This window comes from Pomacea canaliculata, linkage group LG7, assembly GCF_003073045.1.
Source record: "Pomacea canaliculata isolate SZHN2017 linkage group LG7, ASM307304v1, whole genome shotgun sequence".
NCBI classification, from domain to species: Eukaryota; Metazoa; Mollusca; class Gastropoda; order Architaenioglossa; family Ampullariidae; genus Pomacea; species Pomacea canaliculata.
This window is the reverse complement of record NC_037596.1, coordinates 18398773-18412858: the sequence shown is the minus strand read 5'-3', so window position 1 is coordinate 18412858 and position 14086 is coordinate 18398773. Positions and strand designations below refer to the sequence as shown.

At 44.3% G+C, this 14086-nt stretch overlaps 2 protein-coding genes across 10 annotated transcripts; one reads left to right on the top strand and one right to left on the bottom strand.

The window, feature by feature from the left end:
• Positions 1-135: 135 nt before the first annotated feature.
• Positions 136-7670, bottom strand: LOC112568378 (nuclear receptor subfamily 1 group D member 2-like). Of its 9 annotated transcripts, XM_025245660.1 has the most exons (5): positions 6918-7670; positions 6107-6193; positions 5584-5694; positions 3164-4116; positions 136-2007 (listed from the first exon to the last, which is right to left on the bottom strand). In XM_025245660.1, the coding sequence occupies exons 4-5, from the start codon at positions 3744-3746 to the stop codon at positions 1013-1015; spliced, it is 1578 nt and encodes a 525-aa protein (XP_025101445.1). In that variant the 5' UTR covers positions 3747-4116; positions 5584-5694; positions 6107-6193; positions 6918-7670; the 3' UTR covers positions 136-1012. The 9 variants fall into 9 exon arrangements, with proteins under 9 accessions (XP_025101445.1, XP_025101448.1, XP_025101444.1 ...); XM_025245663.1 differs by lacking the exon at positions 6918-7670 and having other exon boundaries at positions 5523-5694; positions 6107-6629; XM_025245659.1 differs by lacking the exon at positions 6918-7670 and having other exon boundaries at positions 6107-6629.
• A 1445-nt stretch (positions 7671-9115) lies between these two features.
• LOC112569081 (peroxisome proliferator-activated receptor delta-like) lies at positions 9116-13201 on the top strand. Its single transcript, XM_025246748.1, has 3 exons — positions 9116-9594; positions 10420-11354; positions 11771-13201. The coding sequence occupies exons 2-3, from the start codon at positions 10448-10450 to the stop codon at positions 12763-12765; spliced, it is 1902 nt and encodes a 633-aa protein (XP_025102533.1). The 5' UTR covers positions 9116-9594; positions 10420-10447; the 3' UTR covers positions 12766-13201.
• Positions 13202-14086: the final 885 nt, after the last annotated feature.

Sequence of the window (14086 nt, the reverse complement as noted above, 5' to 3'; positions counted from 1 at the left end):
AATGTGAGCTTGACTACAGAGGGTGCAGTCCAAACATTTCCAAAGTGACGCTGTTGAAATATTTCTCTTTTTGAGTACTTTTACATATGGCTGTTGTCTCCAGCCTCACCTGATTCCATCCCCTTTAATTAAAGGAAGAAGGAAAAGTCCAAAAGCTTGATGTATTATATGGAATTTATTTTAAGCATTTTCATCACATTCAGTAGAGGAAATTTCATGGGGTTTTTTAAATGTAAGAAAAAGATTGTGTTTAAAAATTGAAATAACAAATTAGGAGAGCGGGTGCAATAAAACATCAGGTCTCCCTTAGCCCATTACAGAGAATGACAAAAAAATGCCACACAAAAGTAATAAATGAGTATCTGATGGCTGAACATGGCTTACATGAGCCCTTTTCTAGTAGATTATTAATATAACCATCTGCTGCCAAATACAACAACTTCATTGGGACTGTAAATTGTTATACAGAAAATGTCCCCAATGACTCCTTAATAGAGAAAAAACATTTTTAAAAATCAGGGCTATTGTCTTTGTCCACTTATTACTTTTCTTAAAACTTCACCCAATATAAATATAAAAATGACTTGCCCGATTGAAAAAGAACCTTTTCCCCTCCCTGATTCCATCAAGTAATGCATGTCTACCATTGTTTACTACCAAAAATTGTCACAACTGATGAGCAAGGGTGTCCAACTGCAAACTGAATATTGTGTGGGTATATGCACAACTGGGCGTCTGCTAACAAGATGTTAAGCATTGTCTTAGGTGAAACTGCTTGCTTGTTTATCTCAGTGGGGGCAAACACTATTTGAACTAAAAATCTTCCATTTCCAGAGAATTTGCTTGCATCGTAATGGCTTCCATTGAACTCCTGACTCATTGAACTCTTAGTACCTTGAATCTGTCGTATGCAGAGCACAACAACCTGTCAAGTACCCTGTAGGTACAAAAGATGAAAAAAAAAATGTCCCTCAATACCTCATGCAAAACAAAAGTAAAAATAAGGTGAATGTTATGATTTTACAAGGATCATGTCTCCCAGATCAGAGTTGCTTCTTATGGCGTCTGAAAAATGAGTATTCTGGAGTGCTTTCCGCGAAAGCTCTGTCAGGTTTCGAACCGCCACGGTCCAGCTCATGACCTCGTGAAAGAGAGTCTGGTCGTTGCTGTGGTTCTTGCGGAGGAGGTACAATAAGCAGCCAAGCATGCGCCACTGGACGGCGTCCACCGCGGGCCCATCCTCCAGCTCACACCTGTCGCTGAAGGTAAGGCACACCCCTTGCAGGACGATCACCTCCTCATTGGTCAGGTGCAGCTTCTGCAAAGCGGCGGCGAGATTAAAGGCGCATGTCACGTAGTCGGGGCCAAGCAGCTTCTCCATCTCGTGGCGATTCTTGCAGTTGCGGCTGGGAGGGTAGAAGACCTCCAGGTCCTTGAAGAAGCCCCTGTAGGCGCACAAAAACCACACCTCCACCCTGGCCAGCTTCAACAGGTCGGCCTGGTCGTTGAGTGGGAGGTCGCTAAAGCCAGGCACGCTCTTGCCGAAGCAAACGTAACTCTTCACAAAGATGTCGATGCTCTTGGCCGTCTCGTCCATGTGTCGTCTTCGCTCGTCCACGTCCAGCCCCGTTGACCGGTAAATCTCGTCGTACTGGTCAGGGGACAGGACGGCCTGAATGCCAAACATTTCTTTCTTTAAAAGAAACTCCTCGTGCAACTCCACGGCGCGGTTATACATCTCTTCCAGCGGGAAATTTAAATTAGAAATAACACGAGCATGTGCAGAAACCATCTTTTGAACGATCTGGTTGACTTCCTCGTCAGGAGGGGTCAGTTTGCTGTTGGTTCCGACTCTCTGGATTTCCAGAATGTTCTGAGCTCGCTTTTCATGGGTGTAGCGACCGGTTTTGATGTTGATTTTCGACATTCCCACGGCCAAACATCTTTTGTAGCGACAATAGCCGCATAAGCTTTGTTTCTTTCCCTTTATCGTGCAGCTCTTGTTGCCTGTGCACAAGACCAAGTCACATGAGAATTCACCCAGCACCGAGGGAAAACAAAAACAAAATAAAGATAAGCACAAATAATGTCTACAAGAAAAAATGAAGTAGTGCTTAAAGGCCTATTGGGGTACACATTTGTTGTTATGGCTTGGCAAAGTTCAGTTCAAGATGCTATTTCCAAAATATACGTGAATATTCTTTTTTCCGTTCTCGACACGCCTACAAATTTCACCAGGGACAGAAAGAGGGCAATGGCATTACATTAGGACCGAGCATCAATGCATAATTAACACTGTTACAGCCTGCGGGAAAAATGGGTCAGTAGGCGTACATCTGGACAAACATGACGTCATGGATGTGACCTACTTGGGAAATAATACCGTGCACCGTACTTTATCCAGTCATTAGGGAAAAAAATCTGCATCTCATTACACCATTACAAAAACATATCCTTGTTGATAAAAAGCAGATGCAATATATTTCTTAAAGTTTTCTACGCGTATGTGAGGGGAAAAAATCCCACAGGGAATAAAAGCAGTTTTAATCTTTGATGGAAGAAAAATGTTTCCCACTCACACTACGACAAAATTGTGATTCAACACATGCATTGTTGTTGATAGACAGATGTGGTTCTTACCAAGGTCAGTCGCCGACATAAGTGGGAAAATAGGTTTTAATTTTTTTTTTCTCAGGGTTGGTTGGTCGACTCTTTTACGCAGTGCCAGGATTTTTGCGGGAGGTTAGTGATCATTTATTCGGATGGATCAAAGATTATGATAAAATTAATTCCATAAAGATATGGAGTTAAACACTAGGCCATGTTTAAAATGAAGTGGTTTTCCATATCCTTGGCTTTTAACAAAACAGACAGTATTGATTTTTAATAGCTAGCCTTATTTTATGCATATTGGATATTAGCTAAGAGTAAACTGTCAATCATTACTTTTAAAGATAAATGGAGATGTTGTCAGAAAAGTGTAATCTATACAGTGCTGAGAAACAGATTAGAAATTACACTTAATTTACCAGTCTTCGGGATGTAGGTGTACAAAGTCTTGCTTAATACACCTATAAGGTAAGCTGACTGGTGTATGAAGGCTAAAAGGGAAAAAGTCCTGGCTAGGAAAAGTAACTTGTCAGGTCAACGATCGTCTGCTCACCTCTACATTTGAAATTTCTCTTGCGCCTCAGAGCTCGGCGAAAGAACCGCTTGCATGCCTCGCAGGAGTTTACGCCATAGTGAAAGCCGGAAGCGGGGTCTGCGCAGACGCGACAAGGCGGAAGCTTGTTGCTGGAGGACGTTGGAAGCACTTTCCTCGATTTAGTCGCCAGCCGGGGTTTTCTCTTTCGCTCTCGCCTTTCGGACGTTGTTGCTTCGTCAGGACTACAGCTACTACCTGACGACGAACTTCTCGTCTGCTCCTCGCCCTCAGTTGCGGCAGTTGCTGTCGTGGCGGTTGATGCCGCCGTAGCACAACCGGAGTAGTCGCTTGCTGAAGGTAACACGTCCGAGTTGGTGGAATCTGCCTTCCCCGTGCTTCGCTGAGCTGAGGTCACCAGCGACTGCTCCACGCAGGTGTTTTCAAGAAGCGCATACTCCAGTAGAAAATCTCCAGCATCAGGGGCATTCACAGTGAGTGCGTTGTCCGACGTTAGTGACCACGACAACAGTGACATGGGCGACATGCTCAAGGACTGAGCAAGTGCATCTAGGTCAAGTAGTGTGTTTGTTTCTTCCACCATCTTTGTACAAAAGCCAATATGAGATTTAAAACCATGTAATAGACTTAAACATAATAACTCCTCTTGTTTGTTCACTTTTCTTTTTGTTGTTTGGGGAAAGAGTAACAGATCGGTTCGGTAGAGCCTGGTTGTCCTCGTAAAATGTACTTTTGAGAGAAGCGAACACAGTAAGAGATTAAGAGATAAATGTCCCAAAAATTACACTAGGGCACACATGTTGTGTTCCTTGCTGGGAGATTGAAAATATAAAGCTAGATACGTGTTAGGGAACAATACACATGGAAACCATGGTAAGACTTCTTCATGAACTGCCCCTTGCTCAAGTCCTTCAGAACCCAGTGCCAGTCATACTTGGGTGATCAACGCTAATCTGCAACAAACAGAAGTTACTTTGTGTACGATCTAGTAAAAAAATTATAAGTGTAAAATCTAGTATATACTCTTAAATATTCAATCACAGGGTTGGAATCACTTGAGGACCGACGTGACACAAAGATGCTCGTCCAAGCCGCCAAGTTCAAGAGACTTCCAAATCACCCCATGAGAAACAGACTGGCTCAGCCGACGAAGGGAAGGTTGAAAAGGGGAAGTTTCATCCACCAGGCTAGGATCCTTGAACGAAAACACCGAGACATCTTGGAACACGACCTCAGAGAGATCCCCCTGTGCCGGACAAACCCAGCATGGAATGAAACTGCTTTCCCCCTGATTCACTGCAGCATCCCTGGTGTCAGCAAGAAAGACTCCCTAGACGCTGTGAAGAAGTCCTGTACTATGGAGTATATCCACAACAACTTCCCACAAGATCAATGGACTCACGTGTTCACTGACGGGTCAGCCGAACAAGCCGTGAAAAATGGTGGCGCCGGAATTTACATCAGGTACCCAGGAGGAAGAGAAGACCGTCTTTCTCTCGCAACCGGCCTCTACTCCACCAACTTCAAGGCTGAAGCAGTTGCCATTCAGACCGGTGCCACCCACGTTGAAAACAGTCCAGACACCTCCAACAACGTCGTCTTCTTTACGGACGCACTGTCTGTCCTGCAGGCCTTACAGACTGCCAGAGACAAGAAACTGAACGACCTGTCCACTGCTCTCTCCTCCTTATGCGGAGACTGCACAGTCGTCTTACAGTGGATTCCCTCCCACTGTGGGATTTTTGGCAACGAAGCCGCAGACACTCTTGCCAAGGAAGGATCCAAAAAAGAGCAGCAAGACAGGTCCACCACCTACAGCGAAGTCAAATCCATCATCAAGGCCAAACAGCACAACAAGTGGCTGCAGCAGCACCCACGTTTCAACCGAAACGACCCGTACTACCTGCTTACAAGAGCTGAGCAGGTCATTATTTTCAGGCTGAGGACAGGCCACAACCGTCTCAATTACCACCTTTACACCAAGCTCCGGATCGGCCAGACAGACCAGTGCCCGTGCCAGACAGGCAGTCAGACAACAGCACATCTACTGCAAGAATGTCCTATGCACGAAGAACTCAGGCACCGCATTTGGACTGATGAGACGCCAGTATTGAGGAAGCTACACGGCAGCCTGGAGGACCTGCGGCGCACAGCATCATTCGTGCAGGAGGCAGGCGTGTCCATTTGAGTGAACGACGAAGAAGAAAAAAAATATTCTGGTATATGATCTGCAATATTACTTATATTTGGCGATTTTCTCATGTAATCCGTAATAAACCTGTGTGGTATAGTTATATCATCTATAGTATTAGTCTGTCTGTGAAGAGGGCGTTTAGAAGTAAGTTCGGTGTTAGCTGACCTGTGCAGGTCGTCGGGGAGAGTGAACGAATGCAGCAGGTAACAAAGCTCGAAATAGAAACTTTTACTGAGTGGTGGAAAGCAGGTCTGCCATAAAAGATTTGTCCACCTCTTTACGTTCGTCAGCCAGTTCTTCTCTGTCCTTGGCTTCCATTGACTGGATATGTCCACTGCTGACAAACGGAAGTAAGGAAAGAAGCATTAGAAAAGAATGAATGAGTGAGTGGCAATACGATACCTCATCGCTTATTTGATCTAGGCAAGCAACTGAGATGAATAAACGAACGAAAGAATACTTGAGCAAATAGATGAAACATTTTTTTTTCTGACATCTTTCACCCCCTCCTTCACTTTCTTTGTGAGTATATTTCATCGCATCATCTTCGTTGCTTCGTCCATTTCCCTTAACCCTTTAAAAAAAGTCACATTCCGCCACGGAGAGAATCCAGGATCACTGTTGTCGGTCATTCACAATCAATCAACGCCTCGCAGACATGTTCCCCTCTGCCCTCCACCAATCTCTAAAGGACAGCTGACTCAGGCTGAAAGGAAAATCAGACTTGACCTAAGGATAAAGTCACTTACCTGGGTCAAACAGTATCAAGCAGTCCCGTTCCCATATCACAGACAGACCTGTCCCCAAGGAAGCTGGATGCCGACCATCATCGCCGACTGTTAAGGAATGAAACAGTTTGTGAACAAACCGTTTGCAGCCAGCTCGACCGTGTAAAGATCATTCTATTTTTACCTGTAATAATGCAAATTATGCGCTCCACCCGCAAAGTACTGTTAGCAAAGCCCGAATGCACACTACATCTTTTCTGAAAACAGTGGCTCGGGTATAGAGAGGATCAAAGGGCGCTTTGCTCTACATTCTCAATACATTGCGACAGTGCGCGCCGCCATGTTGTCTCTATTCAGGTGTGACGACTTCATCTACCTGAGAGCAGGCACGTAGTTCAGGTATTCAACAGCCAACTCTTGGCACTCAGGTAGCGAGGTGTCCGGTCGATGACATTTTCTATGAATGGATAGCACAGGGGATAGGAACTAGAAATAGCTGGCAGCGTTGATGAATTGTGTTTATTTCATCTCTCTCACTCGCTTGCTGTTCAACATTAATCGAAGTTTTGTCAGGGCCGGGTGGACAAGCACGAGAGATCGTTAAGCAAGGCTGTTGTGATTAAAAGGAAGGTTCACCCAGTCCATGACGACCTTCATCACCCCAGCAACACCACGTGTGCCTCGCATGCCGATTAACGGGAAAAGCTTGACTCAAATGATGTGGCAGTTGCACAAATAAATATTAAAATTCACAGTTGGAAATAAAGTTTGCATGAAAGAAGTTGTGATCATCCCGGGGAACACCGGGTACTCCTGCAGGTGTAATAGTTACCTGCAGAAGCTGCCAATCAGAGTGGAGATGGAAGGTGGTCTGCATCCTCTTACATCACAATCGCGACAGAGGTCGCTGCATTATTTTTCCGTGTGACTGGAGTTCTATCACCACAGCATCCCTCTCTCGACCCTCCACTTCCGCTGTTTGGTTCACTAGACCAGTTCAAAGTGTCCTGTATAGCATGTGTAGGACTGGTAGGACATGAGGTTACTTTAGTCGCAAACTTTCCTATTTCTAAAGTCAGTCGTGAGCTGCTATGGAATTCGACAGACCGACTTTCGGATATGCTGTGAGGAGGTGAGGGGTAGGGGTAGGACTAACGGCTAAATAATGTGTCAAGGGTTTGAATTCTTTTGCGCTGTCACCCAATCCACCCGCCAATGAGTCGGTGTATGTGAATATCTCTCTGGGACTTTTTCTCTAATATTTAAAATTATTCTGCTTGCTGCTCCTAATCTTTCGTTCCCTTGATTCTTTCTAAATAGTCGGGTCATGCTTAGCTATTTTTCACCATATTTATAATCAGTGAGTCATCTGTTCGTGATGTTTGTATTTGTATGAGTTGTTATCAAGATATTTTCAGTCCAGCTAATCTATTCAGTAAATTCTTCTACGTGAATTTCATCAATTTCTTATTTCAATATCCTTTGTGGCTAATAATAAAGAAACTGAACCTGAAGCTTGACCCCCAACACCAGCGTCAAAGCTAGTCGTGACAATTTTGTATTATCCTCGTTGTTCGCCCTTTTCAGCAGCAACGGCATGCGCCGTTTGTTGGACCCAGAAATGTACCCGACTAAGGGAAAGGAATCGTGACCCACCCTGAAAAGAGTGAGTCGATGACATCAAGATGAGTCAGCCGGGTGTCTGAGTGGTGAGCGTGACTTTGGTAGAGTGTGACGCTCGGCGATGAAACACGATGCCGTGAACGTGCGACCTTCTGGCGAGTTCAGAGGTCAGCTGAGTGCTCAGAGCAGGAAGGGTACCCTGACTTCTCCTATGAAAGACGAGGACCTTTTGCGCATTGTGTTCGGGTAGCGAGGACGCAAGCTCTTCCGCCTTGTCTACCTTCGCTGATAAATCACTCATTACTGGAAAACAGTGCTGGGTGAGAAAGGGGAGCAGCTTTATTTTTTCTCATCAAAAGGCCTTGAACCAAAGACCTGCTTCTCAGCCAAACAAACTAACCACCGGGCAAACCAGTTTCGTTATAGATTGAGAAAAAAAAACCCAACAACACAGTTTTTTTTTTTTTGCACTACATATTCCCTCCCGGTGTTTGCGCATTTCTTGTCTGTCTGTCCATTTACCTCCCCATCCCTTTCAGTGTCCTCTGGTGCGGTCGGGTGGTGCAACGGTTAGCACCTGTCACCATATAGTAAGGATTGGATGTCCTGGGTTCAGCTCTCGTCTCGGCCACTTTCTGCAGGTGGCAACCATACATTTGACCATTTCCACTACATCCCTCTGTCTCTCCACAAGCAGCCACGGCAAAGTCCCGGCTGTCAAGCCACTTACACTGAGCTGGTTTGTCTAAGTGTTTGTGCAGTGTGTACAGGCTATCCATATCGCATCTGTGTACACAGCTTGCCCTACTTTAGCTGCAGTTAGTCTTGTCCACCCATAATGCATCTGCAAACAGGCCTGAGCTCACAAACGTCGATGGCAGTTGGGTCAGTCTGCCCTCGTCTGCCTGAAATTCCTTGTACAGACTTTCAGTTTTTCTTGTAGGTCTCAGAACTTTCCTCAGTCTTATGATTTTTTGTTATAATATTTTAACATCGTTTTATGATTTCTTATTGACATCTTTGGGTTTTTTTAAAAAAGTTTTCTCAGTAAATCATTATTAATGATTATAACTGTCTTCAAGTTTTTCATTCAAAGATACCGCGGGAAGAATAAAAAAAGAAGTATAAAAGATTGTATAAAGGGTCAGTTGTATACTTGTAAGTAAAGGTTCTTATCAAGGTGTTTTATTGTTGCACTCAGTGTAGTCAGGTGTAATTTTTCACTTTCTTCGGTGTGTTATAAAATATCGCATTGTCTGTAAAGCTTCACTTTGAGGATGTGTTACAGCTGTAATGTGTCACCTGTTTGATATGTTACAGTTGTAATGTTTTAAGTTTATATATGGATCGTGTGTGAGATTGTCTCTAAAGTAAGCGAGAAATCCCTTGGCTGCTTTGTACACAGCTGTTGACTGAAGTGGGAAGGTTGGATGTCTTGAAGACAAGAAGATCATCTGATCCAGTAAGACAGTCTCGCCAGGAAGTTGTTCAGCTCTTGTCCTCCCCTTCTTCCTCGCTGCCTTTCTCTTGATGACAATCAGCGGCACTGCTCGACCATCTGACACGCATGCTGCACGACGAAGAAGAGATAACCTTTGACATCCTCTCCTCCACCCGCCCTCGGCGCCAGCCGCTGATGTACGTCACTCCATTGCCTCGACCTGGTTTCCCAGCACTGCTGTGACATCACACGGACTGGCAATGTCCACATCAGCTGATGTGAGGTCGTAGTGCAGGTTTGTGGTGTTGTCGCAGCGATCGGAGAACTTCGGACGACTTTACTGGAGTCCCTGCAGCTCCTCCTCCTTGTGAAGGAAGCAGTCTTCATGTGACGACTACCTTCCACTTCAAGCCACATGAAAAACACATTAATCTTTCACCTGTTGGTTAGTAGCTACTTTTCTGCTTGTCTGTCACATTTAATTTGTTTGTAAGTCTGTCCGTTCGATGCATTTATACCTGTGTAAATGTATGTAATGCACATATGTATACGTGGATTCATGCATGGTTGTATTTATTTATAACGAGTGCATTCGTACATTAGATAAGAATGGATGTCCTAGTTTTTTTATGAATATAAACGAATGTATAACGGATGTGTAATTGCATTGCGTGGTTGATGGAATGAATATCGCAGCTCGGTGATTATAAGTTCTTCTTTAAAGTTGAATGTCGAGTGTCTTAACTCATAATCTTGTCTGCTACTGTAGGGGCTACCTAAGAAATTATCAGCGCGAACACACAAACACACAAGCTTGTACACACACATATGCAAAGACATACTCAGAGGGCAGCTGAGAGATAGAAAAAGTTTTGTCACACACTAGTCAACATGAGTCTAGAGTGTCCTCGAACAGTGGCAGGGTTATTCATCGTCATTTGCATAAATGTTTCTAGATAAGCTGCCAGGGGTGCGCCTTGTGCCATGACGCAGCCTTTTCTTTCTTTCTTTTCCTTAAAAGACAAAAGTGCAGGTGGTGACCCCAGTTTCCGAACTGTGAACCCAGAATTTAAAACCTTTTTATCAGTACAATTTTGTAGAAAGGCGCTCTAGTTTGATAAAATAACTAGTTGTGTATGTGAGCGTGTGCATGTGTGTGTGTGCGTGTGTGTGCGTGTGTATGTGTGTTTTGTAAGCGTTCCTACTGTACCAATGTGTGTGATTTCAATGCGCATGTCAATAATACGATGCGCGCTTTTACTTCTTGAAGGTAACAAAGAAATCATCAAAAATACAAGATGGCGCATGAGCATATCCGGCCATGGTCCGGAAGTGATGTAGCCGACAGCGAGCAGATCGTGAAGCCCCTGTTGAAGACGCTGGACGACATGGTGTGTCACGCGCTGGCGACGTCATGGTGCGAAGACGCCGAGGGCTACACGTGCATGCGCCAAGCGCTCGTGACGCAGCTCGACAAATTTTACGACGCTTACAGTAAGCGTCCTGCGCAACCAAATCTCGCTCAACCCTCGGCCATCGATGAGCAGCCTACCCCGGTTGACGGAGTGAGCAACTCAACTACAGCCTCTTCTGGAAATGAACAGTTCTTACCATTGTCTCCGAACTCAGTTCAGTTTTTGCCAGACGAGCAAGATGGATGCTGCGAGAGTGTCATAGAGGAATTGGGCAACACGTTATCTTGGAACAGCACTCAAGATGGAGAAACTAATCAACAAACAAATCCGCAGAAGACGCATACTTTGACAAGTCCATCTGCTTTCTCTGCATTCATAGTCGATGTTCCAATGACTAAAGACTATTCTTCGGTGTCCCATACAGGAAGCTCGTTTGAAGCTGCGGAATTTTACCAAGGGTCCGATGCCTTAACTCGTGGAACCACAGCAGACTTCTGCAACAGTCTGCATCCAGATGCCACAAATCGCAAACTAGCAGCAGAATATTCTCCAGCCTTGTCATCACCGAGTGTCTCCACGTTGCATGTCAATCATAATGAAGCTCGCGCTCTTCCGAAGGAAAATGTTGAGAAAACAAGAAAATCACCCGTGCATGCGCAGAAGGTGCTTCCGCCTTGCCGGGTGTGCGGAGACGTAGGTACTGGCTTTCATTACGGCGTCAATACGTGTGATGCATGCAAGGTCTTCTTTGGGCGGTCGTTGTCCAGGAACCATCCTTACCAATGCACAGGCAAGTACTTTGCTGGGACTCTCACTAACCAATGAATTTTCAGTCTGTGAAGCTGCTGACAAGTAGAAGACGATTTACGATTTCTCTAGTCAACCTACTGCAAGCAGTGGATTAAATTTTTTCACCCTCTTCAGCAATGTCTTACTTAAAAAAATGTGTCACCATAATGTTTTCACACATAAAGAAGTAAAGTTGACTTTAGGCATACAAGAAGCGAATATTTAAATTCTCATAAACAGCTCGTCATATTTTCTCACTTATTCACTAATTTATTCATTCTGAAAACACACATACATATATATTGAAAATATTTATTCATTTTACCTTTGTAGCAAATGTAAGCTGAGTTACATCATAAACCGATTCTACAGATATTTCACAAAATAATTATATTTGTGTCTTCTTTTCTGTCCTAGGAAAAGGAAACTGCTTCATCAGTGGGAAGCAAAAGAGAATTTGTCCGTCCTGCCGACACAAGCGGTGCTTGGAGATGGGCATGTCCCAGAAAGCCATCAAGACGGGTAGATACACACACGTCAAGCGCACCCGAGACTACCAGGAGAGTGTCCGGCTGCAGACGGCGTCCAGACTGGAAGGCCCTTGTCTGAACGACTTCGACGTGGACGTCATCGTCATGGACCTGCTGACCGCCAGCCAGCACGTGCTGACCAACGCTGACGTGCCCTCTGACATCATGAGTCTTCGATGTGAGGAGGCTCTGGCCGGTTGTCACAAAAAGAAGGAAGTTGCTGGAGTCGACTGCCTGACAGCGGAGGAGTTCGAGGAGGTGTACAAGCTGACTGGGACAGACATCGACGGCAGGCAAGAGAATCTACGACAGAGAGCATGGTGTTTGGAGAGGTACATCCGGGGCTATGTCCAGTTTGCCAAGGGTATCCCTCGCTTAAACGATCTGTCCCATTCCGACCAATGCTGTCTCCTGAAGATTGGACGGAAGGAATTCTGGTTCCTGGGCGCCTTCAGAGGCTTCCTGCGGAAACATGGGACATTCTATGCGCCCAACGGCTTGGTGTTCACCTACAGCGACCACGTTCGAATCATGGGCAAGGAATACAGTGACTATGAGTTCCGTCTGGCGGAGAACCTGCAACGGTGGGACATCACCAGGGAAGAGCTGGTCGTGCTCAAGGCCATTTGCCTGACCTTCACCGACCGGTGTGACCTGCGTGAACCCAAGAAGGTGGAAGAGATTCAGACGCTGCTGCTGAAGTGTTTCTACATGCTGTTGTCAAGGCGACACCAGAACGCCAACATCGCGTTTGCTCGCGCCATGGACAAGCTGGTGGCCATGAGGAACCTGACGGAGTATGAACGAAGACATCACTCCTTCTCCTGGGTGAGGTCCGCCTTCAAGGAATACCCGATCATGATGGAGTTCGTCCTGTGTTGACCCCTCGTTCGATCTCATCCCAGTGCCTCTTGTACTGAGAGTGAACTCACTGGGAAAGATTTCAGTATAATGATGATATAAATTTTATCATGCCTTATATTAAGGAATTTTGAAATCAGTATAAAAAAGTAAGAAGGAATGAATAAAAAATATAAACGATTAATCAAATAAACTAATAATGTTCTAAATTTTTTTGTAAAGCCCCGTAGCAAGATGAACGCTAAAAAATGTGATCACTGTAAATAGACATAAATTAGTTTTGCTTTGTTCATTATTTTAATTGTTTGAAAGGGAGAGCAATCCAAAATAAATTTATTGTAAAGGGAGTGATCATTAAATTTGAGACTACGACAATACAAAAAGACTTGCCTAAAGGTTTGTAAAAACTCGACATGTTGATGCCAATTAAAACAGATATTAAAAATATATGTAGTGCCCGGGTGTCTTTTGTTCTGCCTGGAGCAAAGGATGATTGTGATTGTGTCACCAGAAAACATTGTTTTTTTTAAATTATGAGCAATCTTAGATAAAACGATATATGTTATACAATCAGTTACACAGATTTTTGTTTTGCTATTGTCTAGATTGTGCAACACACAACAAACAGTACATAGAATAGCACCATAAAAATGTAACAATATTAAGCAAAATACAGGTAGCATCACGTGATGCACGCAAACACAGATAACATTCGCACACGTGTGCACACGCACGCACACACACATACACACACATGCACACACACATACACACACACTAATGCATGCACACACGCAATAGATTAGGTAAGGGCGAGCCTTAGTGTAACTCTGTGCATAATGAGACAAGTGTTTATCCACGCATTTAATTCAGAAATTATTTAACTGACATGATCGTAAGTTCATAACTCAAGACAGCCAAGAAAAGTAAACATGTTTCTCTAGCCTCTCTATTCAAAGTGACTGGTGGGCGAGAGCATGTTTTTTTGTGTGAGTGTGTGTGAGTGATAGAAAGAGAAAGTAAGAGAGAAGGGATGAGAGCAAGTATCTATCACATAAAAGCAGCCGGTCCGGTAAACAAGTGCCACATAGCAAATAGAAACGAGATCTGAACCAGGGCAGTCAACCCTCACTGTGTTGATGATAAGAGTTGTCGTCCACTGACTGCCAAAAGACAATATGAAAGAGAGATAGAGAGAAAAACAGAAAAAAATGACAAAGAATAGTTTATTTACGAGGATAACAGACTAAGCAAAAGTTACGATTTATAAAATGTAGCCGTGAAAAAAAAAAAAAAAATTAGATGACTACAAAATTAAGGCTCGACAAAAAAACAAGATGAC

Coding starts and splice junctions, on each gene's coding strand:
- LOC112568378 (XM_025245660.1), bottom strand. CDS start 3,746: ATGGTGGAAGAAACAAACACACTACTTGACCTAGATGCACTTGCTCAG. Junction 2,008..3,163: donor GAGAAATTTCAAATGTAGAG/GTGAGCAGACGA, acceptor TCTTGTGCACAG/GCAACAAGAGCTGCACGATA.
- LOC112569081 (XM_025246748.1), top strand. CDS start 10,448: ATGGCGCATGAGCATATCCGGCCATGGTCCGGAAGTGATGTAGCCGAC. Junction 11,355..11,770: donor CCATCCTTACCAATGCACAG/GCAAGTACTTTG, acceptor TTTCTGTCCTAG/GAAAAGGAAACTGCTTCATC.